The sequence below is a fragment of the Lycorma delicatula genome, chromosome 4 (genome assembly GCF_047948215.1).
Source record: "Lycorma delicatula isolate Av1 chromosome 4, ASM4794821v1, whole genome shotgun sequence".
Classification (NCBI taxonomy): Eukaryota; Metazoa; Arthropoda; class Insecta; order Hemiptera; family Fulgoridae; genus Lycorma; species Lycorma delicatula.
Genome location: NC_134458.1, coordinates 197,947,597 through 197,974,128, shown reverse-complemented (window position 1 = coordinate 197,974,128; position 26,532 = coordinate 197,947,597). Strand labels below are relative to the sequence as shown.

Genomic DNA, 26,532 nt, shown 5'->3' with positions numbered 1-26,532 from the left:
AATTTTTTATTAAAAAAAGTAATAAGGTTACATAGAATTCGATTTAATCTCCTTTAAAGTACTGTCCTTGGTTAGCAACGCACTTATCCCAACGTTGACTCCATGACTGGAGGCATTTCTGGAAGGCGTCTTTCGGAAGTGCTTTCAGCTGCTCGGTCGTGACCCTCTCAATGTCAGCAATGGTGTCAAAACGTTTTCCTTTAAGCACAGTTTTAATTTTTGGGAAGAGCCAAAAGTCACATGGTGCTAAATCCGGTGAGTATGGTGGATGTGAACAGACAGGAACACTTTTTTTGGGCAAAAACTCGCGAATGAGAAGCGAGGTGTGACGTGGCGCGTTGTCGTGGTGAAGAAGGAAGCCATTGGTCCATTTTTCTGGTCGCTTTCTTCGTACGTCGTTTCGCAAATGCTTTGAACGGATCCATACGAGTGTTAAGGTCTTCCGATAGCTCTCGAATAGTCATTAGCCTGTTTGAACGAACCATTGTTTCCTCTTTTTGCATATTTTCAACTGTTTTTGAAGTTTCTGGACGCTCCGCACGCTGCTCGTCTTCAACAGACTCATTTCCGTTTTTAAATCGGTCATACCACTTGTACACAGTCTTCAAAGTTACCACATTATCGCCGTACACCGATTCTAACATTTCGTGAGCTTCTTTGGCACTCTTTTGCAACTTAAAACAAAACTTAATGTTAATGCGTTGTTCAAAATCCATGTTGCGCGACAGACACGATAAACACAACCTCACTCTAGCGGCTCTGGCAGCTGACTGGCAAGCTCGAACGTGTTACACTTGTCCCTGCCTGTCTCAGTTGATCACGCTATTGGACAAATTACAGCATATGGATGTAGCGTCGGCAGTTGCCGCTATAAAAATTCATTCACCGTATTTTTTGATCACACCTCGTATGTTGCAAGATTCTACAGAAAATTATTGAAAATATTAATTTAAACATTTTTAAATGTTAATTTTTAAAAGAAAATAACTATTGGCACAGAGGTATACCACAACAGAATTTAAGATGATGTTCTAGAGATTAAAAGTCTTGAGTTTTTTGAACAGGTATAATATTGTATGCCTCACAAAATGCAAGATAACCCAACAAGAAAAGATTGAGATGTATTTTCTTAAACAAGTCTTTAGTGTTTCTTACGTACCGAATGTGATCAGATAAGGAGATCAGGAATAGAAAGTATGATAGTGGATGACACAGAAGGAACAGCTACGTTATGAACATAAAAATTTATATGGAAAGAGGAAAAGATGGACTGAAGTTGAACGATAGGTATTTTTGAGGCAATGCACAAGAAAAGTCTTACAGATAAAATGACTGGGGGTTATGAAAATGTTCTACAAGTGGTTTGCCAAAACTGATTCTGAAGTAAAGTGTAGGTTGTATAACATCTTTGCAATCGATTATGAATGTGTATCCAGTTTGGTAGTTCAGTGTAATCAAACTAGTAATGATAGTGGTGCTGTTTTATTATAAATCTTGGGTTGTGCTTGCTAAGCATTTCTTGTCACTAGTCGTATATATATAGTCTTGAGTATTTAGTTTGTGATTTTGAAGAAACACAGTAGTCTTTTTTAAAATTTGACAATTATATTTTTAGATGCATCTTACATGACTAATATATTTTATACTTTTCTTGGTATTTTAATGTTTATATCTATAAATATAGGTAACCAGATCTGGCTCTAAACTTTATAACTCTGTTGATAATTTCACAACACAATTCTGGGTACAGGAGTGAATTTTCTTCCTGACCATTTTGATAAATGAAAAAAATTAAGCCGTTTCATAATAAAAGGTTAATCATGATGGATTTTAGCTTTAACAAACTGTATTACAAATATGAAAATACTTGGTCAGTCTTCCTATACTAGCCATTTGGCTGCTACCTCCAATAATATTATATGAAATGCTACAAAGAAAATCTCAAAAGACCAAATTAATTTCAGTCTCGTACAATTATTATAGAAAATATTGAAAATAAATTTTTAGCACATCAAAATATTTAAAATTAACTCATCTGTTAATTTGAGATGCAGATTAGACCTGAAAATGTCAATAAAAAATGAATATACATTTTCTCATAAATCATAAATTGAAGGGTGAAGTTAATTTAAAAATGTCACTACAGTTCTTAAAAATTAAATGCTATATCAAGAAAATGTACAATATTTCCAAATATTTTTGGACAATCATGTTATATGTTTCTTTGTTGATAAAAACTAAATAAAATAAATCTTAAGTACAAATAAATAAGCGGTTTTTTTTTTTTTTTTTTTTTTTACTTATGTAAGTAGGCTCTAATTCTGGTTCAAAGACTGTTTCTAATTGAGAAGATGCACAAGGAAGCCAGCTCATTCCTTGACTATTTATTGTACTCGATGCTCAATACCACTGATGATAGTTACTTTCACTGCTTTTAATGATTAAAATAAGATTAGGAAAAATTTTAAACCCATAAATTCAGCTGAAAAAAATGTAATTACTTAACATAACTAATTATCTTGAAATTCTAATTTTTAATAAGATTATAGAAGAAATTAAAGAAGGGGGAAAATAAAAACTCTAAAATAAATTAGTATAAAGAATATTTATGTTACATGAACAAATACAAATAAAAAAAAATAACAATATATAAAATAAACATAAACAAATTAAATATGAACAAATAACAAATAATTATTTATTATTTAATAGTGTTGTAATTTTTAATACTGTGTATTAAACATTTTTTAATAACAACAGTCCAGTTAATAACAAAAATCATTTACAAACACACCAAATTAATAGCAGCAAACTTACACAAAAAGTTGGATTCATGTTGTTAAATATTAAAATCCCATTATGCAATCCATTACCATCTGCATTTGTTAAAACTGATTTAACAAAGATAGTGCATCAACTACTGACAAGTTATTAATAACTGATAATGAATCCATCAATTCATACAAAATTAGTTAATGTTTGTACCCTACTGTATTTTTGTAACAGTTTCAGTTTTTATAATGGCTTATAAATCCAAAAATTAACATTTTTTTATTTTGTCTTAAAATTACCAACAACATTACCATTCTAAGGCATACCATTCTAGGTTTAATAATTTTTTGACCATACATCTTTTAAAGTTAACATGAAAAAAATTTGCTATAAACAGACCTTAAAAAAAATCTAAAATACTCCAAAAATTTAAGTATGACTGGCTATTCTCAGCATCCTAATTTTTTTACATTTGCCACATTTTCTTTAGATACTGTAAAAATATCAGATAAGAGGACTAATTTATTATCCTGACCCAAGACTTTAAAATAAATAATTTAAGCTCTTATAAATAGTAAATATACACCTTAAATTAACTTAATAAGATAATATATATGCAATTAAATTAAGTTAAAAATCAAATAAATTATATTAATGCACAGAATGTCATAAATGTCATTTAAAATTATCTCAAAGTAAAACAAAATCATAAATAAGAAAAATAAATAATATTTTAGGTAACATAGGTAAACAAAATTATTTATATATACATATATTAAAAATAAAATTATTATTTATACATAAATGTATATATTTATATAATGTCATTAATACACATAAATAAAAAAGCTCTTTTTAAAGAAAATATTTATGTACCATGTCAAAAGTATGAGGTAGGGTTAAAACACATCATTTCCATGTATCATCAAAATAGTAACACCTAATATATATATATATATATATATATATAAAAGTCATTACACCTAATTTTGTTTATTTTAATCAGCAGAATGGTTTTTAAAAAAAAATATATATATATAAATTTCTGCTGAATTATATTAACAGTCGCGTATTACATGCTGAATCTATTTTCATTAAAAGAATGGTAAATTCATAGGAAAATTAATAAGCAGATTTTGAATATAGCTGAAAAAATATATTATTAATTTTAATATAATCACAAGTAAATATTTTCTTTAAAAAGAATATCTTGCTGTTCTTTTATTTATGCGTACTCTCCCAGGAAAATTAGCCAAAACTGAGATTGTTGGGCCTCAATTATTTATCAAGTGATAGTGAGATTTAATATAATATGGGAATCTCTGAATCTGATGAAATATTTTTTTAAAAAATGAGATGTGCGTTTTACCCATCATATCATATAATATTTAAACAAATATGATTACAAAATGAAAAGTTCAAGCCAATATAGAGATTATTTGGATAAATTTGTTTTTAACTTGTTTGCTGATTGCTCACAATTAATCTGTGATTATCACAAAATTAAGCACTACTAATAAACAAAGCTTGTTTTAATATGTATTTTTAAATAAAAGGGCGATTTGAAAATTCAGTGACTTCTCAGAAGGTGGCATCATTCCAATCACTACTTTCTTTACGTTTATAAATCTTATCTAGGCTTGTATACAAAGTTTTGAGTCATTCTGATTACAGAAATTTGACAGCAGAAAATGTACAACACATGGAAAAACACAAATTCCTTGTACTCATAAAATACTACTATTTAAGTGGTTTACTTAATTTTACTGAGGCCATATGAGTATAAGTGATGGTGAAGTTTGGGATGTCTAAAAAAAGGTGACTACTCAAGACACAATTGATAAAATCCATGATACTGTACTGACAGATCACTGAACAAAGGTACGTGAGATCATAAACATTTCAACTGATGGTGAATTTCACAGGACTGGGTGGGTATGTGGAAGCCGTGACTGCTCACACCTGATCAAAAGCGGTGCCATGTGATATGAAATCCAAATGAGTTTTTGTGGTGTTATGTTACAGTCAATGAAACACGAATTTATTATTATATGCCAGAAACAAAACAGCAATCAAAAATGTGAAATAGGAAAAAAAACCTGCTATGAAAAATACGGTTTCATCAGCTGGTAAGGTCATGCATGGGCACAGATTTCTGGGACAGACATGGTATAATACTGATCAATTAGCTACAGAAGGGAAAACAATCTCATTATTACATAGATTCAATATGGTACTGAAGAAAAAGCAAGCTCTTTTACCACAACAATGTGTAGGCTTACTTTTTCTGCGATTTTGCTACCAATGCATTATGAATTACTTCCTCATCCAGCTTATTCTCCTGGTTTATTCTCAGACTTCTTTTTGTTTCCAAACTTAAAAAAGTGGCTTGGTGGAAAGAAATATAAGCAAGTTTTGCTGAAAGAAATGAGTATTTTGGAGTTCAACAAGTTGTACTTTTTGGAAGGCGTAAAAAATTTTGAAAATCACTGCAATAAGTGTACTGAAATAAAAGGAGTATGCATGGTAAAAGAAGTTTGTATGTTAAAAAATAAATTAAATTTTTTTTAAAATAAAGAGTTTCTATTTTAAAGTAATCGACTTATCAAACCACCCTTGTATGTAAATTATAAACACAGATTGTTTAAGGAGTTTAAAAAAAAAGATATATTTTATTTTACATACTGAAATAGTTTGTGAATTTCAACAAAATAGAAATTATAATTCACATAATTGTAAAATTTCAAAATAGAAAGGAGAAATTATGAAACAATGATGCATGCAATCTTTTCAACAGCCATCACCACTTACCAAAGACTGTCATCTACCTGCCAACAACTCAAATTTCCAATCCCAAATACAAGTTAATGAATTGCTGGTATCAAATTCCCAAAGAACAACACCTTGGTATTTCAAAAATTTAGTTCCTTATACTGTCTTGTGGACACTATGATGCATTATTTTTCATAATTTCAACCTTTGATAACAAAGTCTGATTTTGATTGTATCGGTCAATGTTCAACGCTGTGTATTGTAATAAATTGGTTAGTCAGGTTTCCAGTAGACTATACAGAAAACTACAGTTTACTAACTACACTGTAGCGCATGTATCTATCTACAAACTCGTTTTAGTCAATTCTGTATTCAACATGCCTTATTAATTTATGAAAATTCACTTGAGTAAAGATAAAGTAGTTGATCTCAGTACATACATTGCATTCAACACCACATTTATGAATACATCTGATAAATAGCAAACAAGTATGCAATACAGAAATTTAGAACAGTTTTTTCAAACAATTTTGTGAGTTATCAATTTTTTGCAACAACGTTTTATGATACCTTATAACTTTCACAGACAAGCTCTTATTGCATGACTCATTATAACTGCTTTACTTCTACATGAATGAAAAGAAGAAACTAAAACCAGTTCAATTAACACTGTTAATATCTTGCTATAAATAATAGAGTCCCCAGAAGAGACCCCCCCCCCCACTTCATCTACAACTGGAATATTGCAGTAAATTTTACACTTATAGGATTTTGCTTTATTTCATCATACTGAAAACATAATGAATAGTGATTGTTATAACATGCCACTTCAGAAATTTTCATATGTAAAAAGGAAAAAAGCTGAACGCTATCCAGTTATATCATATATAATTCTTGGCCACATTACACAATAAAGCAAAAATGAGATGATCTGCAGAACCACATCACATTATAGTCAACCTGGAGCCCCACTTTTTTACTTATGTGGTACAATAAAACCTTTGGGGATTCTTCTTCAACGATAACGCTGATATAAGGTTATAGTTGTTGAACCATGCCGTGCCTGAAAAGTTTTTCTAAAGTGGATTTATTATTTATTCATTAACATCCATAATTGCAGGCTGACATTCAGTTACAATTGTTTTTTTTTTTATATAATAGATAAATTTATAGTACCTGAAAAATGCCAAGTGATTTAGTAGATAATTGTAACTGATAGAGACTTATTTTGAATAGTGTCATGTAGTAGAGAAAAGAGTTTATTTCAGCATAACCATAGTACATGATGAATATGTCATCTCTCATAAGCTAATAGTGATATAGTACATGTATAGCAATAGCACATACACTGCTTACTTAGCAATAAATAAATAAGAATTTAATAAGATAACATATTAGAAAACATAGGGAAATTAGAGATTCCTTCAATATCACTGTTACAAGTTAATAGTAAAAAAAAGGAATTCATTACATATGATGTTGTATGGAATTTGGACATAAAGTATCATCATCAACTGTAGTAATTATTTCAGCTGGTTTTTCCAACAAATAATCATAATTACCATCTTGACTTAATTTTTCTGGTCCTTGTAGTGCATGTTCTTTTATAAACCGTTCGACATTATGTTGATGAACATGAGACATAATCATTGCCCAACCCCATGTAACAATTGCCAGAGGCTGAAAAAAAAAGAATCATGTAATGATTAATGTTTTAAAGTATATTAATAAGCTTTTCAATATAAAAATTTTTTTACAGTTGTATAAATTAACTGTAAAAAAAGAAAAATCTCCAAGTCTTGATGATCTCATAATGTATAAGGCCATTAAGAAATCAGAAACATTTTTTAACATAGAAACAAAGCAATAAAGCATACACATTTTTTTCAAACTAAGTTTTAAAGTATATTAATCTTGATTTTAATTACATCTGAAATGCTTTCATTTTGATTTTTTCTAATTTTAATTAAAAAAATTCCCAAGTTTTGTTTACCGATAATCTATAATTTAAAACTTTTTTTTAATATAAAAAGAATAAATATAACTTGACCAAATTAGAGTTTAGAGCTGCTTTCTTCTAGGTTTATGACTTAAAATAGTAAACATTTTAGTAAAAAATCTTATGTGGGCACCACATGACTTCCTTGCACACCTATTAAATTAGATATACACATTTTTTAAAATGAAAATTGTGAGAGGTTATCTCTTAAATAAATTTATTCTGAAAATTTTATGAAATTTTTCACGATCACAATACTTCCTTTACTATTTCCTGTACAAGGAAGTAAAAATAAGCAAAAGGAAATCAGAAAGATAACTTAACTATATTTAAATTTATTCTATGGAACACCATCAATAAACACATTTTTGATTCCATCTCAATGATATACAAAAAATTCACTGGGCAGTCATGAAGCTGTAAATGTAGTTATTTTAGAAGAAAATGTAAAATCTGTGAACGGGTTATGGAAATATATTATTTAACACACAGAATGATATTACAGTAAAACCTCATTAATCTGGACTTAATGGGGCTCAAGGTTGTACAGATTATCTAAAGTCCAGATTAACATGAATATTTGAGAACTATGGGTTTAAAACACAAAAACTTGAACTTTACAGTAAAATACACTTATTTATTACATTTTAGAAAGTATTTTATTCCATGCCTTTATTAACGTAGAACTTTTTACTTCCTTCACTGGAGCTGCAAATTTGAAGTCCTTAAATTATATGATTTAATGTTCTCAAGTGTACACTTACCCCTGTTATCTTCTTCCTCATCATCACTCGTCTCAACACTTTCAAAACTTCATTTAAAAATAGCTTTTTGTAACACAGTTTCACAGTAGAAATTACAGCCTGATCCGTGGGTTGCATTAATGCTGTTGTGTTGGCTGGCAAAAACATACACTATTTTTCCATATTCACTACGAAGGATAGAAGGATGGTATGGAGAATTGTCAATAAATAACAGGCTTTATGTATTCAGGAGAAAATTTGAGTGTATCTATTTGATAACTTTTTATTTCTGGAACAGCATAATTGTTGAATCAGTCTACGAAGATATCTGCCGTAAACCTTCACTTCTATTACTGAAATAATGTATCCATTACATACATAATTGCACGAGGGTTTTTACTTATTCTGACTATTACTAGCTTTAATGCACGATTATCTTTGGTATTACCAAAGATCAAGGCAGATAGTCGCACCTTATCAATTTTACAGCCAGGAATATTTTTTACAGACCTTGATGCTTGGGTATTTTCAGGTACTGCTCGCCAATATAATCTGCTCTTATCTGCGTTGTATAACTGACTGAATAGTACTCCTTCTTTTTTAATCAGATCATCAAGTTCCCTTTTAAATGGTTCAACAGCCTCAGTATCTTCACTTAAGACGTTCTTCACGGATTACTTTACTGACAATATTGTGTCACTGGTGAAATCTGTACAGCCAACCTGAGTTTGCTGAAAAGTTCTCAAATCTAAATAACTGACTAATCTTTCAGCAGCAGCCTGTATTTTAACACCTCTTACAGCTGCACCATTCAAATGATATTGACACCGTTTGTACTCAGCTTCTTTGAGATTGTCATCTGTGACAGAATGCATACACTTGATGTCAAGTATTTTATTAACATTACATTCAAATTTTAGAGCATAAAAAACAAATTGTTTTTTCTTTTTTGTCAGATATTGTTTGTTTAGAAATTCCACATTCCCTACAAACACTAGTTACCGACGCACCTTGTTCAAGTTTTTTAATCAACTGTAATGTTTGTTGCAAAAAAGAGACGTATGTGTGTTTTCATTTTTGAGTAACTTCTGGCTTACTAAACAACATATTCAAATTTAATTTTATGAAAACACAAAGAAAACAGACAGTTAAAAAATGTACAAAATTATGAAAATGAGCAATACATATACAAAAATTATGGACTGTTCCATTAACATGTAAAATAAATTTCAACACAAACTAACAAACAACACACCTAATGACTTGCAACTACAGTACGGTACTGTATACTGTACAAGCCAGACAATGTTAGCATTCCTAACGCGCAACAACCAACTAGAACTCGAATCAAACTGGTTTGTAACTGGTAATCTAGAAAACCCATGGTAGCCGTTATTTATGTACTGTATTTCACTGTACCCCGGCAAATCCAGCATCTATTTCATAATAAGGTATAAAAAACTACAATTTTATTACTAGGACTACTGTATTTATAATTATTTCCCTACTACACTTGAGTTCATATATTTTTCTAAAACTATGGTCTTTATTGCAATAATTGCATTCATAGATGTTTAAAACCTTCATAAATAAAAAAAATGTTCTGCACATGTACAGTCCGCATTAAATGAAATCCAGATTGTGATAAATGAGATTCTACTGTACTACATATACGTCGAAATCTGGCGGTATATTAATGCATTATTACAGCAACGAAAGTGGTAAAAAAAATTCTACATAATTGGACCTACATTTAAGTGCTGCAATATATGATATCATCAGATTTGGCATTCAAAGGATTATGCTTATGGGCATTAAAAGTCTTTGGGAATTTAAATTTGTTTTCTTCTAATAGTTTTTTAATGTCATTATAATTTAATTATGTTTTGAATGAAGTGTTTAGTTTTAAACCCCCTTCTTTTGTTTAAATAAAATGTAACAAAACCTTTATTTAATATAATTATACCTAAAGCAGTAAATTTCATCAGAAGATATTTCATCAGTTAGTATTTTTTGTAAATTTTCTCATAACAATATGTCTATTTTTTTTCTTTTTTGTTTCAGACAAATATTTCATCAATCATTTGGAAAAGCTGTGCTTTTTTTTCTAATAGCATTTCTGATATAATTTTGTTACCCTGCCGAGGTGAAACAGTATGTAATGCATTTTTCACCAGAAACGTTATATTAATTTGTTTTATACTATCTTCCCAAATCTTTCTGTAACACAGAAGAAGGAAGAAGAATTGGTTATTTTCTTACCTTCTCTGAGATTAATAATAACATTCATTGTGATGAGCAAAGCGAAGGTATTACTTATAAGGTTGAATATAACTCCAATTTTTGTAAGCTTAGCAGCCAATGTGTGACAGTATGTTTGATGCGGGCAAGAGGGAAGTTACTTCACTTCTCACTTTAACTAGTAAGCCAGGCACTGGGTACTTGTTATTCTTGAGAATGGTCTGTCATTTACATTAACGATAAGTGACTTATAACAGGTCATCTAAAATCTTTATGGCACATAACGTATGTTAAATTTTGTTTAATTGTTTCTTGGTTTTTCATTTTTATCAACATGCTAGAAAATAAGAACACAATACAAATTACAATTAAAAGCTGAAACAACTAGATGATGCAATAAATAAACACAAACTTCAACTGAAAAAATTAGTTTTGAAACGCACAACAGTTTTAAAAACACAACACTGTAAGAACAAAGTTGATATTAAGGTCAGTGACAATGACTCAACAATAGTAGTAAAACAGAAGAGCAAAATGTAGTCATTGATTAGATGACATGATCGATCTCTAAAGGATCTCCACAATACCACAGAAATTCTTTTATTTTTCAGAAAACTATCATCAAAATTTTTATGTGATAATGGAGATAAAAATTTACTTAAAACACTTAAACTCATAATGTCCAACTAACCTACGAGTCATACAAATATAAACCAAAATTTTGTCCCATGGACTGAAGAAGAGCAGTGAATGCGGTACGGCACTGTGGGTAGTTAGTTGGATATGTGTGAAGGGGAGCAACCCGCCAGCCACATCACGTCACTCAGCAGCAGAATGTTTGAGCAGGAGGTACCATCATCATCCATTGCGCAATGAATTATAATCTGATTTCTCACCAACAAAAGTCTCAAATCCTCTGAAATTTTGACTTGACTCCATGAACAGTTTGGAGATACTACCCTGTCAAAAACTCATATGTTTGATTGGGCCAAAAATTTTTGAAGTGGCCATGATCAGTGGATAATGAAAGTCACAAATGTTGGCTGTGGACCAATGTCAATGATGACAACATTCAGGCCATTCGTGACCTTGTCGAAGGTGACCATCGCATAACCATTGCTGAAATTGCATCAGAAGTGGGTATAAGTGTTGGAAGAATGCATATAATATTGTCAGACACTCTTGGAGCAAAGTGTTGGCAAGGTGGGTTCTATGTTTTCTCACTGAAGCACAGAGAAATTTCCAGAAATACATCTGTAAAAGTGGCTTCTGATTCACTTTAAGTAAGAAGGAGAGGCATTTTTCGACTGTAATGTGATCTGTGAAAAAACATGGGTTCATCACTATACCTGGAAAGCAACAGAACAAGTTTGAAGTAGCAGAAAAGTAGAGAGAGGGCACAGATCAAAGCCAAGAAACACCTGCCAGCTGGAAAAGTTCTAACGACTGTGTTAGGAGCTCAAAAGGTGTGCTGCTGATTGATTTCCTGCATGAATGAAGTACACAGTAAATGCGATATACCACTTCCAGTTGTTGGCAATTTTGATGTCAGGGCTACTTATTACAACAGATGATGCGCTGGCAACTGACTCGCATCATCCTACTTCTTCAAAATAACATTTGGCTGCATGCAGCAGCTCAGACTCATGATAAGTTCAGAACATGTATTTCTGTTTAAGGAAACTATGTAGAAAAATAAGGTAATTTATAATTTTATCTAAAATCAATAAAGCTATGTAAACAAATTTCCGGTTGTATTTGATTGACCCTCATATCGTTATGCTCATCGTTACTTTCTTTTGCATTTCATTACTTTTGTTCTATTCTTCTTTATTCCTAAAGTGGATTTCTCTTCAAACAATCAAGCTACACTCTTCTTTCTTCTAACTAATTTATTTTCAGTCAAAAATATAAAATTACTAATCAATCTTAATATATACATTTGTACTTGGATTAAAATTTAGTTTTTTTTTTTTAATTCCATTACTGTTTCTACATACTAAACATTAAATGTATAAACAGAAAAAAAAGAAGGATAATTGTAATAAAATTAAATAGAATGAAAATAAATATAAGAACTTCAGGAGGTTCTTTAGGGACTCAGAGAGTAATAAGAACAGGAGCTAACTTATAAACAGTGAAGAAAACATTGAGAATAGTTAACAACATTAACCACACACCACATGCGAGTAACCATCTGATGAAGAATATGGCAACCAATTACATAAGAAATACAAAGTTAGCATATTAAAATATCAAAAGATAAGAGAAATCAAAGCATTAACAATGATGTTTAGTTACTGCGTAACTGAACAATGAACTTGAACTCATTGTAATTTTTGTAACTAAAGCTACAGTAACTTTTTTTCAATTCAATGAAAGTTCATTTATACATGTCATATTACCAGTAATTAAAGATTAAAAATAACCTAAAGGAAAACTTTTGTGTTTGACAAATAATATCATTAAAATCTTCAGGCTATGAAGTATCATATATATTTAAACTTTTATGAATTCATAATTGAATGTCTGCTGCTTATTATGTCAATCTTTATTTCAGAATTTATATATTCAGAATAATTGATAATTTTATATTCAGAATAATTGAAAAAGTTTTTTTAATATAAACAGTACCCTGAAAACTAATTTTTAAATAACCAGTCAGTCTATTTCTACATAAAACTATATCTATATAAGTATTAATTAATATAGATTAAATTTTTATATTTTAATTTGCTTACTCTCTTTTCTGAAAGAAGTGTATAAGGTGAAATAATATGCCGATAAAGACATGATGTTACAATATCACGTAACTTTGACACCATCAATGGGTGAGCACACGGATGATATAACATTACAACTCCACCGTGCTGAAATTCATAAAATAGACAGTTTAATGCAAAAATATGACTCATAAAAAACCCAAATTACACATCTATTAACTAAAAATACAAAAATGGGAATAATGAAAAGCTCACGTACCTCCAAATTGTGTAGCCATCTTTGTCGTGGAAGGAATTTATATTCCCCATAACGAGCCCATGCAGGACGGTGAGTTCCACTGTAAAAAAAATAATAATTAACAGAGACAAATTTTCAAAGTAAAGCTTGTTCTGACAAATCTTAATAAATATGTGGAAAAGACGTAACATTTTTGTTCATTACAGCCTGCTACAGATCATACTAAGGATCTGTTCATTTTTCTTTCGATCTCTTTTTCTTCTCTTACCAGTACTTCCTCATCCTCTCAGATTGGGCTTCTTTTTATTCTTCTGACTAGGGGTTTGGTTCTAATTTCTTTCTCTTTGCACAATTGGAATTTCTTGATATTTTGGACATTCCTCTGAAATCTTGTTTGTTGTCGATCACTTCTGGTTACATGTTTTGTTCTTTAATGTCCTCAACTACCTCTCTGTACCAGTTTGGTTTGTGTCTTTTAACTTTGTATGAATTCTAGAATTCTTTTAGCTAGCCTTTCCATGGGTATTCTCTTGATATGATTACAGAAGAACAGTCTTCTTTTCCTAAAGATAGATTTTTTTCTATTGTTTGCTAAAGCTCTTCATTGCATCTCAATCTGTATTCTTTTTGATCTGTTTTTGGGCCCAGGATTTCCTGATGATCTTATAATAAACTAAATTTATTATAACTAAAACTTTTAAGTACCTCAAATCAGTGAAAGCTAATAGACAGTACAAATTAAACATTATACTACATAACTGGAAAACATGCAGAAAATAAATTATACCTGTAGGGTGACAAGAATGAATATTAAATGAAACACTAAAATGCTTATAAAAATTTTAAAAATACTTATCAGTAAAGTATCAAGACATCTAAGCAATATAAACAATTTTAGGTAAAAATAGTAGTTTAAACTTACAATGTTGGTAGAAACGAATCATAATGTATTTCTTTATCCATACAGGCATGCCTTGCCTAAAGAAAGAAAAAAAAAATACACAAAGTAATTAATAATCAAAATTTATTTGTAACAAATCAAAATACAGTATCTCTTATTTAATTAATCAACTTTAAAAATTTTGATAAATACATAAAATAAAAAATTTATTAAATAAAACATAAAAATGCCATTCCATTCTTCTACGCCCAAAAATATATTGCTAAAACTGAGATTATGACAAACTTCAAAAAGTACAGTTTAATCCTGGTAACCAAAATCTTTCTTATCTAATAATTCTCAGTAATCTTCAATGCTTTTGATGAAAAAATGTCATAAACTACTGCACTTGGTTATAAAATTCTTTGAGCTAATATTAATGTAAAACCTAAGTAAGGAATGGACACTGCAACTTTTTATTAATTTTACACTATGTAAAACACAACATTATGTATGCAGATAATTAAAAATAAAAACAAAGAAAAAACAGTGTACAAAAAAAAAATCACAGGTTTTAAAGTTATTTAATACCTCTTAACTCTGACTTAAGTAATGAAACACAAATAAAATGAAAGAGTAGCTCTTACAGTTTTTCTCTAAAAGTGTTCAATGTCAACTTCTTTGGTCATGTGACCTGCATCCAGCTGATAGGATAATTCAAAAAAAAAACACATTAACCAGCATGTCTGGAATAATGGAAATGACAATTTCTTCAATCCTGTACCTCAAATCAGGCAGATTAGTAAGTATACAAGATCCTTTATAAAACCCCCACAAGAAAAAATCACAGTAGGAAAATCTGACATGGGGTCAGATCTGGTAATCTTGGAGACACTTTTTTCTGATATAACCGATTTATTCCCAATTGTGAGTAAGATTCTGCCTTTTGTGGAGAAAGCAGAATCAATAAGAAGATATTCAATTCTTGATATAAAGAATAAAAGGCAGCTCGATTATACAATAATAATTTTTGAGGCTATTGTTATTTGTTTCAAAAATGGAGGATGAATGTTCACAATGAAAACTGTAGCGGTTGTCCATCTGTTATCACAAATGATTTGTTGAAAAAAGTGAATTAAAAATTTGTAAAATAAACCATTTACAGTTTCACAATTATGAAATGAATTTCCAAACTTTTCATGTTCAGCGATTTAAAATATTTTAACTGAAAACTGGGTTACAGAATATTGTTCAAAAATGGTGACAGATGGATTCAAGAAAAAAACAAAATACAGTACAACCCTGCTATAATGCAGTTCAAAATAATGCAAATGCAAATACAAGAGAAGGATATCCTCCATAAAATAAAATAATAAAAGATATAAAAAAAAATTTCTACTTTTTATAAGGTAAATAAATTGAACAGAATAAATAAATATGCTAATACATTTAGCTCAGTGAAATTACTCATCGCTGTACTGTAAAAATAGGAATACAAAAAACAAAGTAATGATATTAAAAATCTATGTTGACTTTATCTTTTCCTTTATCAGCGCTTCCTTTATAAATTATATTACCGCAAAACAGCATTCAACACAGTAAATATTTTATTATCTGATTTATTCCATTAGAAATGTTTCATGTGCAATTCATATCTGGTATTCAAGCTAAAGCCCTGAAATCTTATTCACAAATCAACAGCAGTGATGACTTTAACACAACTAGTGCACGGTTAATGCAATGGAAAATCTATCATGGCATACACCAAATAAGCATTGAAGGAGAATTTCATACAGCAGAACGCTAGCCATTGAATATTCTAATATCTTGCAAAAACTGAAAATAATTATAGTGACAAACAGATTTACAATCGGGATGAAATGGTTTTTTATTATAAATCGCTACTGTCAAAAGCAATCGTGTACAAAAGTACAGTACAGTACAAACAAAACTCTAAGATCTGTACAATATATACAAGTACCATATTTTTATCTTAATACATTTTATTTTATCCCACAATATTCTCATTTTAACTGAAGCATTTAATTACATTTTAAGTGTTACAATATTAACTCAATTGACTTTTTTCTGCTTATTACTTTATCTTTGAAATAATGCGGTTAGCCTATAATACAGGGTGATTTTTTTAGTTCTGTTACCCAATTGTTAATGTCTGGTAATTTTTTTCTAAGAAAGGGAAATTTTGTTTTGTGACACAAAGTTGGTAGCGCTACTCAACCGGTATAGATACGGCAGTGTGAGTTGATTCTACTTAAGCTGTGTAAACTTTAGTGCCATTTCCGTTGTTGTGTTACGAACACAATGTCTTTTACCATAGAACAACGAGTTTTCATTCTTGAACAATATTTTGCTACGAAATCATACGCGAGTGTAAAAGAATCATTTCAAATTAAATTTGTTGGTGTTCCTCCGCCAGAAAAAATGTTAATTCCTAGGCTAGCAAACCGATTTCGAGAGATAGATAGTGTTTGCGACAGAAAACGTAGTGGTTGACCAACTCGCTTGACAGATGACATTTTAGAGAATATGAAAACAAGATTGCTCAATTCTCCACGGAAAAGTTTACGAAAACTTTCCACGCAAGTTGGTTTGTCATATTCGGGAGTTCAGAAAGCTGCTAAAAAATTGAAATTGTATCCGTATCGCGTACGATTAGTCCACAAGCTTCAGCCTCCAGATTTAAACAAGCGATTGAAATATTGCCATTGGTTTAGGTCTCTTGTAAATGATAACGGAATCAAATTTTTAAACACAGTGTTCTTTAGTGATGAAGCTTGGATCCATCTCGATGGTTATATGAACAGTCAAAACTGTCAAATTTGGGCGGTTGAAAATCCTAACGCTTTACAAGACAAATCTTTGCATCCTGAAAAAATTGGTGTGTGGTGTGCGATATCTTATCATCGTATAGTCGGACCCATATTCTTCAAACAGACAGTATATGGTGAAGTATACAGGAATATTGTGCGCCAATTTGTGTCCCTCCTGGAACCTCAAGAACAGTATTGCTGGTTTCAGCAAGACGGCGCTACAATCATGTTACACGTCTCGAGTAACATGTATCATGTTACACATGTCGATTGCAATCGAGTCACACGTCTCGAGAAATCATGGATTTTCTGCAAGAGTTCTTTGATGATCACATAATAAGCAAGGGCTTATGGCCTCCAAGGTCCCCAGACCTCACATCTCCTTGTGGGACTATATTAAGTCCGAGGCCTTCAAAAACAATCCTCACACTATTGATGAACTTAAAGTCAATATTACAGACTTAATCACCAATATTTCCAATGCAACTCTTAAAAAGGTTTCTGCTAATATGCTGAAAAGAGTCTGTGCATGTATAACCGCAAGGGTGGGCATTTTGAGCATATTCTTTAACAATTATGTAAGTAAGAGCTTTTTATTAAATCACTTTTGTAAGTAATAAATACATTTTTTTATTCTACCTAAATTTCCCTTTCTTAAATTACATTTAAAATTGGGTAACAAGATTAAAAAATCACTCTGTAGTTGTTTTCAAATGGCTGCATAACAGTGGAGTCAAGCTGTATTTGGATGCTTCTGGAATATCATATGAATTAATGAATCAGTTTCATAATTAGTTTAATTTTTATAGTATAATATAAATAACTTCTATGATACACAACTTATATAAGTAGTTATTGATGAAACAGGATTCTGCAAAAAGACTTCTAGCTACAAATAAAGCCCTTTTATTCTTTGGTGTTTACAAAAATATAGTTAAAAAAAAATTAAACATAATAACCAATATAATTATCGATTATATCAGATTTAGTAAACATAAATAAACCACCAACAAAAAGATAAAATTCAATTTGTATAGTTCTTGATTTTTTATTCTGTATTTCTCCTGGTATCACTCAGTCAACAGGTAGAACGATAGAATATGTAATACTGTGTTAGCATTATCTTGCTAATCTATGCAAATAAATTATTCCAGAAAAAATTCAACTGTTTTGTTGATAATAAGGATAAAAAATCTGTACCTACAAGGGTTTCTGAAAGGTTTTGAGCCTAACATAGAAAGACGTATTTTTCTATCAAAATAGTTTTATTTTTCAACATGATCTCCTTTCAAGTCTATACACTTTTTACAGCGATGCTCTAACCTCTTTAACCTTTCCAAACAGTAGCTGCCATTTTTCTCTGCAAAATAGGCATTTACATATGCAATAACCTCCTTGTCCAGTGGAAATCTCTTTCCTCCAAGCTAAACTTTAAGGTTAGAAACAAGAAAAAGTCATTTGGGGCCAGATTTGGTGAATACAGTGAGTGGTCAACCGATTCAAAGTACAATTCATGAATTTTAGCCATGGTGACCGTTGAAGTACGAGCAGGCGCATTGTCCTGATGGAAAAGCACTTTCTTCTTCTTCTTCAAATGTGGTCTTTTTTTTGCAATTACAGCCTTCAACTTGTCAAGTAATCATGCGTAATACTGTCCTGTTACTGTTTTACCTGTCTGAAGATAATTGATAAACAGAATTCCTTTACTATCCCAAAAAACAGTCGCCATCACCTTCCCGGCCGATGGAACCATCTTTGCCTTTTTCGGAGCAGGTTCACCCTTTGTAGTTCACCATTTTGACTGTTGTTTCATCTCAGGAATGTAGTGGTGGATCCACGTTTCATTTAGTTATGAATCGACGCAAAAAATCTGACTTGTTTTGCTTAAACTGCTCCAGCAGGGCCTTGGAAATGTTCATTCAAATGCGTTTTTGGTCCAAAGTGAACAAACGCACAGATAGCTTACACATATCTAATTCTTCAGTTAACATATGACAAAGACATTCTTTTGACATGCCCATAGCCTCTGCAATCTCTCTAACCTTAATTCATCGGTCGTACAGTCCTATTTGGTAAACATTTTCGACGATATCGGCGGTGGTTGCAGTTTTTGGCTGTCCTGAATTCCATCATCAACCAAGCTGGTACAACCATGTTTATATTCAGCTGCCCATCTTTTCATGGTGGCAAATGATGAGACAGAGTCCCCATAAACAGTGTCCAACTCGGTTTTAATTTGCATAAGCATATTGCCTTTCTAATACAAATATTTAATCACAGCACAATATTTTAATTTTTCAATTTTCACAAAAAGACTTACTCAAATGATTATCAAGCAACAACTGAGCGTCCAAAATGGCTGAAATTTTAGTGAATACCTTTCAACGCATGCACGAATACATTCCCTAATTTTTCTTGATGAGTGCTGCCATCTTCATTTTGAGCCTTAAAACTTTTCAGAAACCCTTGTATATCTAATCACAGTTTATTATCTAAATAATAACCACTCTTTCTAAATATTGTAATACATACATTTTTTCATAAATATCGCTATTAAAAATTATTGTTAACTCACATGATAAGCCACCGGAATGTAATCATGTAAAATAAATGCAGCAGTATCTGGATCTGGTTCAAAAATCATTTTCTTAAAGCACGTATAATTCTCTGGAGATCCAGACCAATCTACTGACAGATTTGCCTAAAAAAAATTTGATAAATTAATTTTTAAATGATTATTAATAATATAACTAAATTCAGTATTATCATTATCAATTGATAACATTAAGAGTTATTTCACTGTTCATAGTATTTTGAATTTTTAAAAACTAGAAATATAATATAATCACATTGACAATAAATCCTTATATACACATTGCATCCTTATTTCTTAATTATGTGAAGACATTCTTTGCTGTGACAGATAAGAAAATGTTTACAATTTCAATCATCTTTAGATAAATAAATCTTTTATTCTGATCAATACATAATAACACATTATATATGAGAGCTACTCAGAAATTAACATCCGGTCCTCAGTATTGCACAAATGAGTAGGGGGAAGTGATTCTATCTCTGCACAGTTGAATAGCCTGGTTCAGTGCAGTTCTAGTAGTGTTATTGGAAATATCAGTCACTTGTTTGTTCCTGTAAAACTCTCATTTGAAATTACTGCTGTTATAGAAAATCCTACAAACTGTGAAGTTCATGCCATCATCAGTTTTCTTCAAGCAAAAAAATTTGTCAGCTACTGAAATTCATTCTGAACTTTGTGCAATAATATGGAGGAAATATCATAGGCAACAGTGCCACCACACTGTGAGAAAGTGGTAAGTAAGACAATGGTGCCATATGTTTCGGGAAGGTTGAACAAACATTCTGACAATGAAAGAAGTGGTCAACCCTCAAATTGTCACAGATAACTTGTTGCAAGTGTTGATGTGAACATTTGGGAAAATCATCAATTCACAAGAATAGAATTATCCAAATTTTTTCCTTACATATCAAAAACAGTGCTGTATGAAATTGTAACTGATAGATTAGGCTGCCACAAGTTTTGTGCTCGCTGGGTGTCTAAGCTTCTTTCTGACAAACACACAATAAATAGGATGGGGTCTGCACTAACCTTCCTTCACCATTACTTTAACAAGAAGGATGAATTCCTTGACCGCATCACAACAGGCGAAAAGATACGAGTTAAATCTGATAACATGGAAACAAAAGCTCATTCAATGCAGTGGGGGCACACCAGTTCTCCTCGAAAACCTGTAAAGACTCATCAAACACTTTCTTCAAAAAATCTGATGGCACTGATTTTTTTAGACTGTAAAGATATGATTTTGGTTGATTTATTGGAAAGGGTACAACAATTAATGCTGAAACTTACTGCAAGAAATTGAGAAGGGCCAAACAGAACAAACAACGCAGCATGCTGAGCTCAGGCATTGTTTTTCTTCATGACCACTTATCTGCATACTGTAGTACAAAACACCAATCAACAGTTTCAAATGGGAGTTGTTTAACCATCCTCCATACAGTCCTGGGGGTGTAAAGGCCTCTCTCACTCTAAAGTCAACCTAACCTTCACAAGTAGCAGATGCTCCCTGTTTATACTAGCTGACCCTGTTTATACTAGTGAGGCTATGACGATCGAACGACTCCCAGTCGTTCGATCCCCCTCTTAACCAGGAGTCCCCTCTTACCAAGGGCCAACGGTCTGTCAAGGGCAGATGAGTAGGTAAGGATGGGGCAACCCCTTGTTCCAGGGATGAGAAATTGTCCCTAAAGGAACCAGTAACATGGTCAACGGCAGGGAGATGCAGAAGGCAACAGGAAACCACTGCATTAATTATCACGTATAGGATTCCCAAGTACTAATATCGCTGTGTCCAATTCAAAATTTTCCAGAGCTTCAATTTCCCCCATTCGGATCTCTGGGGGGGAATGTCTTGGATAAAGCTGCAAACAGTAGAAGTCAGAGGGAAGTTAAAGAAGTTAAGATGGTGATGACGAAATCAGAAAAGAACATCTTAGGCACCTGCAAAACTAGATGGACAGGAAACAGAGATTTTCGGTCTTAAGATTTCAGAGTTATTCACAGTAGCAGTGCCAGGTCAGGAAGAAATGGAGTTGTAGTAGTTTTAAGAGGGAAATGGAAGAACAAAATTTTGAACACATACCATCATAGTGATAGAGTAATCATGGTTACAATTAAAGCCCAATCGGTAAATTTGTGTGTTATCGTAGTCTACCTATCTACAACTAATAGTAAGGATGTAGAAGTGGAGGAAATATATGAATACATAGATGATTTAATGAAGTTCATTAAAGACAAGGATAATCTAATTATAGTCAATGATTTCAACAAATCAGTCGGTGAAAGCACTAAACGAAAATGGATGGGAAAATTTGGATTAGGAAAGATGAATGCCAGCAGTGAAAGACTGCTAGATTTCTGTGAACAGTATGGAATGAATGTCACTAACACATGCTTTGATATGCCCAATAGCAGAACAATGCTATTGGTAACAATGCCAAGAAATAGTAGAAGATACCAGGATAGACTATATTCTGGTTAAGGATAAGTATAAAAACCAAATAAAGTCTAGTCAATCGTACCCTAGATATGATATAGATAGTGATTATATCCTTGTGATAGCAAAGTGTGATATTAGATTTCAGAAATACAAAAGAGCTAACCAGCATAAATGGTGCGTAGGAAAACTCAAGGAAGAGGAAATAGTTAAGGAGCTGAAAATAATGACATGAGTTAATCAGCAGAGAAGAAGAATGGGAAGGAATGAAAGAAACCATAACAGTAATGGCTAAAGAAATAATAGGGCTAAACAAGTTAGAACCAAGAAAACCATGGATGACCAAAGAAATACTGGACCTCATTGAAGAGCGAAACAAGTTAAGAGAAAACGACCTGGAAAAGTACAAAAGGATAAAGAATATCATTACTCAAAAATGCAGACTGGAAAAAGAAAGGTAGATGCAAGACAGAAATGAGGAGATTCAGAAAGACCTAGAAAGAGGAAAAAGTGACAGAGCTTACTCGAGTATTAAGTCAATAAAGATAAAATCGAGAACGAAGACAAATATGGTAAGGAATAAAAATGGGGATGTTCTCTTTGATTCAGATGATATAGGTGACAGATGGAAAGAATATATTGAGGAGCTATATGAAGGAAAGGATACTGTTATCAGTATGGAATATCTGAAAGATGAAAATAGGATGGATAAAGATATGATGGGACCACCTTTATCTAAGGAAGAATTCGTCAACGCCTTGAATAATCTGAATAATGGCAAAGCGATAGGCACAGATAACCTCCCGGCAGAAATATTAAAATTAGGAGAGTCAACAAAGGAGTGTTTGTATAGACTTATCATACATTGCTATGAAGAGGGAACAAAACTGCCAATAGATTTTATGAATAGCAAAGCTGTAATAATTCCTAAGAAGGGAAATGCAATGGATTGCACCAATTCCAGAACAATCTCTTTGTTATCCCACATTTCAAAAATAAAGCTAAACATTGTTAAAAGCAGAATAACAGGAAAAATTGAAGCAAATTTAGCAGAAGACCAGTTCAGTTTCAGATCTGGGAAGGGAACTAGAAAAGCAATACTAGCGCTGAGAGTGTTATTGGAGAAGAATTGGGGTTAATAGAAAGACCTTTTTGATTTTTATAGACTTAGAAAAAGCCTTTGACAGGTGGATTGGTAATTGCTATTTCAAACAATAGGGAAATAAAGCTCGACTGGAAGGGTAGAAGATTAATTCAGAATCTGTATAAAATGCAGAAAACAGAGATTGAAATCAACAGCTTAAAGAAAGAGGTCAAAATAAGAAGGGGAGTCACACAAGGTTGCCCACCATCACCATTTTTATTTAATTTGTTTATTGAAAAAGCTATCGTAGAAATGAAATAAAAAAACAAAAGGAATCAGAATTAATGGAAAATCCATACATTGTATCTGCTTTGCAGATGATATTGTGTTACTGGCGGAATCAGCAAGGGGAATGGAGATTATGTTGGAAACACTATCTAACGTACTAACAAAACTTAAACTGAAAATTAATATGGAGAAGACAAAGACTATGATTGTAGAAAAAACAAAGGTTGATATTAAATTAGACAGTATTGTTGTAGAGAAGGTTGACAGTTTTTGTTATTTGGGAAGCACCGTCGCTAGCAATAATAAATGTATCAGAAAAGTAAAAAGAAGAATAGTGCTGGCAAAATGGGCTTTCCAGGATGAAAGGAATTTACCCACTGATAATCATATGAGTATGCAAATAAGGAAACAAACTTATGGATGTGAAACATGGATGCTTGGGGAAGCAAAAAGAAGACCGGAAACAATGGAATGTGGATTTGGAGGAGAATAACAAGAACAAGCTAGGTGGTTAGGAAAAGAAATGATAAAGTGTTAGCAGAAGTGAGTGAGAGGAGGTCCTTGCTAAATGATATACGAAGAAGAAGGGCGAAATTGATAGATAAGCCACGTACTACGACATGGCCAGTTCTTGACGAACATATTTGAGGGCAAGGTTTTGGGTAAAAAACCTAGAGCAACCATCATCGACAATGTTAAAGAAGAGATGGGCCTTGGTTCATATAATGACTTTATAGATAGAAGCGGAGATGAGAGTGACATGGCTAAATCGACAAGACATAGCCTTTAGTGAATGATGATAATACAGTCCTGATTTGGTTTCCAGTGACTATCACCTTATCTGAAAATAAAGAAATGGTTAGTGATGCAGCATTTTAAAAATGACGAGAAGAAAAACAGTGTTCCTACCTGCCTTAATTCACATACAGTAGAGTTTTATGACGGTAATCAAAAACTTATTTACAAATGTGACAAGCACCCTTATTTGAATGACAATAAAAGTAATTAAAAGACATAGCTAAAATATGTATATAATAAATTTTTTTTAATAACGAATCGCAAGTTACTTTCCAAACAGCCTCTTTATATCATATCAGGAATGACTAAAATCAATTGTAAGATAAAAAACAAGGTATGATTAATGTCCACACTAATTTTTAAAAAAAACTGATAACAAAGTTGTTATACTTTCCTGGCATTGGTTGTTTATTTTTATATAGTGGAAAATAATAACTATGTGAAAACAGGTTAAATTACTCAAAAAACTGATTTTTTTTAAAATTGATAATTCAAAAAATTTGGTTGAAAAATATGCAATAAATAAGAACATAGCTTTTTTGATTTTTGGGGAAGGGGAGAAAATCTGGAAGCAATTTTTTTAAAAAATGATAATATGAGCATGTAAGCATGTATTGAGTTTAATATAAAGTATGTTTGCAACATTTTGAGAAAATTGACCCTAAAGAAACTATCTACCTCACCACACAGAGATAATGAACCCAAACCTTTACTTAAAAACTGCCCAATATACATGAGTCTCTGTGCTAAATTTCATTAAAATCGATTGATCTAATCAAAAGTTATTAAGCTTCAAACATACCATCACATGTATATACAAACATTACCCCTAGATTTTTTTTTTGTTCTGGGGTCCTTGGGTTATAAAATGTCAAATAATGCAAAAATAACCTGTTTTTTTTTACTGATTATCCATACTTTCTTTCTTGCGGCATAGCTCTAGAGCTATGCCAGTAAAATAATAAATACATGGAATAATGTTAAAGTAAATATCTGAATACATTAAATATAAAAAAATAACCATAAAATTATTCACAACTCAGAAGGCAACTGCAAAAATTACTTGACCCTATATTTATGTATGCACTGAACAAACCCACAAATTCCACAGATTTAAACATTTTTTTTAAAATTCATCTACACAGCAATATTGTTTCATTAAAAGAAAATGTTTAAACTGTATTTTAAATAAAGTGATGGGAAGGTTTATTTAAATGATACAGTAATTTATTAAAAATGGCAATGTAAGAATAAGGCCTCTTTTTTGTAAGCCCAAGTATAGTGTTGAGTTGTATACCAACAGTTCTGTCGTCTGGTTTGGAAGAGGTAGAGGTAGATTTTGTTATTTTTTAAAAATAAGTAACTAAGTTTTTTTTTATCTTAAAGACTTGTTTGGACGTTTTGAAGAAGCCCCAACAGAAGAAATGATATGCATACAAGGATCTCAAATAACAACAAAATAACTATCAAACACATTAATAGAACCTAAAAAACTAATACCAAAATTCAACTCTCCTGGGATCCCAAATCAGTCTGTACAAAATTCCAAAACACACTAAACAAAAACAAAAAATAAATAAAAACTAAAAATTTAAAAAACAAACCCTAACAACCACAAAACATGAACAACACAAAAACCATACGTTAACACCACAGGTGTTAAACAACTCAATCTGATCTAATCTCGATTGAGTTTGTTGTTCAAGCTTTGTGGTTATTAGGGTTTATGTTTTATAAACTTCTAGTTTTTATTTATTTGTTTGATGTAATTTTGGAATTTTTTACAAACTGAAGATGCAGGATCCCACGAAAGTCGACTTTTGGTATTAGTTTTTTAGGTTCGGTTACTGTGTTTGGTGGTTATTTTGTTGTTATTTGAAGTTATTTGGCAGCACAGTGGTCAGTAAGTTGATGAATTATTTGAATTCACACACACAATACATATATAACTTTTTGAAAATTCAAATAATTCAGTACATTAACCACTGTGCTAATTAAATTAAAAAAACAACAACTTAACCACACAGAAACAGAAAAACCTAAAAAAAATAATTATCACCACCTTTTACAGTTTAATAATTGAAAACTGTTGGTTGAACTCCTCAGAAATAGTAAATAATAAAATTATTA

General features: G+C 31.4%; 1 protein-coding gene across 2 annotated transcripts in view; it reads right to left on the bottom strand.

Moving 5' to 3' along the window:
* Window positions 1–2,586: 2,586 nt before the first annotated feature.
* The window catches only part of LOC142324201 (uncharacterized), a 42,340-nt gene continuing 18,394 nt past the window's right edge, over window positions 2,587–26,532 (bottom strand). The window contains exons 4-8 of one of the 2 annotated variants that reach the window (XM_075364975.1): window positions 19,775–19,900; window positions 14,411–14,466; window positions 13,510–13,588; window positions 13,269–13,397; window positions 2,587–7,224 (exon numbers count right to left, since the gene is read on the bottom strand). In XM_075364975.1, the coding sequence (XP_075221090.1) occupies window positions 7,012–7,224; window positions 13,269–13,397; window positions 13,510–13,588; window positions 14,411–14,466; window positions 19,775–19,900 (603 nt within the window). In that variant the 3' untranslated portion in view covers window positions 2,587–7,011. The remainder of the gene's footprint in view (window positions 7,225–13,268; window positions 13,398–13,509; window positions 13,589–14,410; window positions 14,467–19,774; window positions 19,901–26,532) is intronic. The other variant, XM_075364976.1, reaches the window with a different exon arrangement.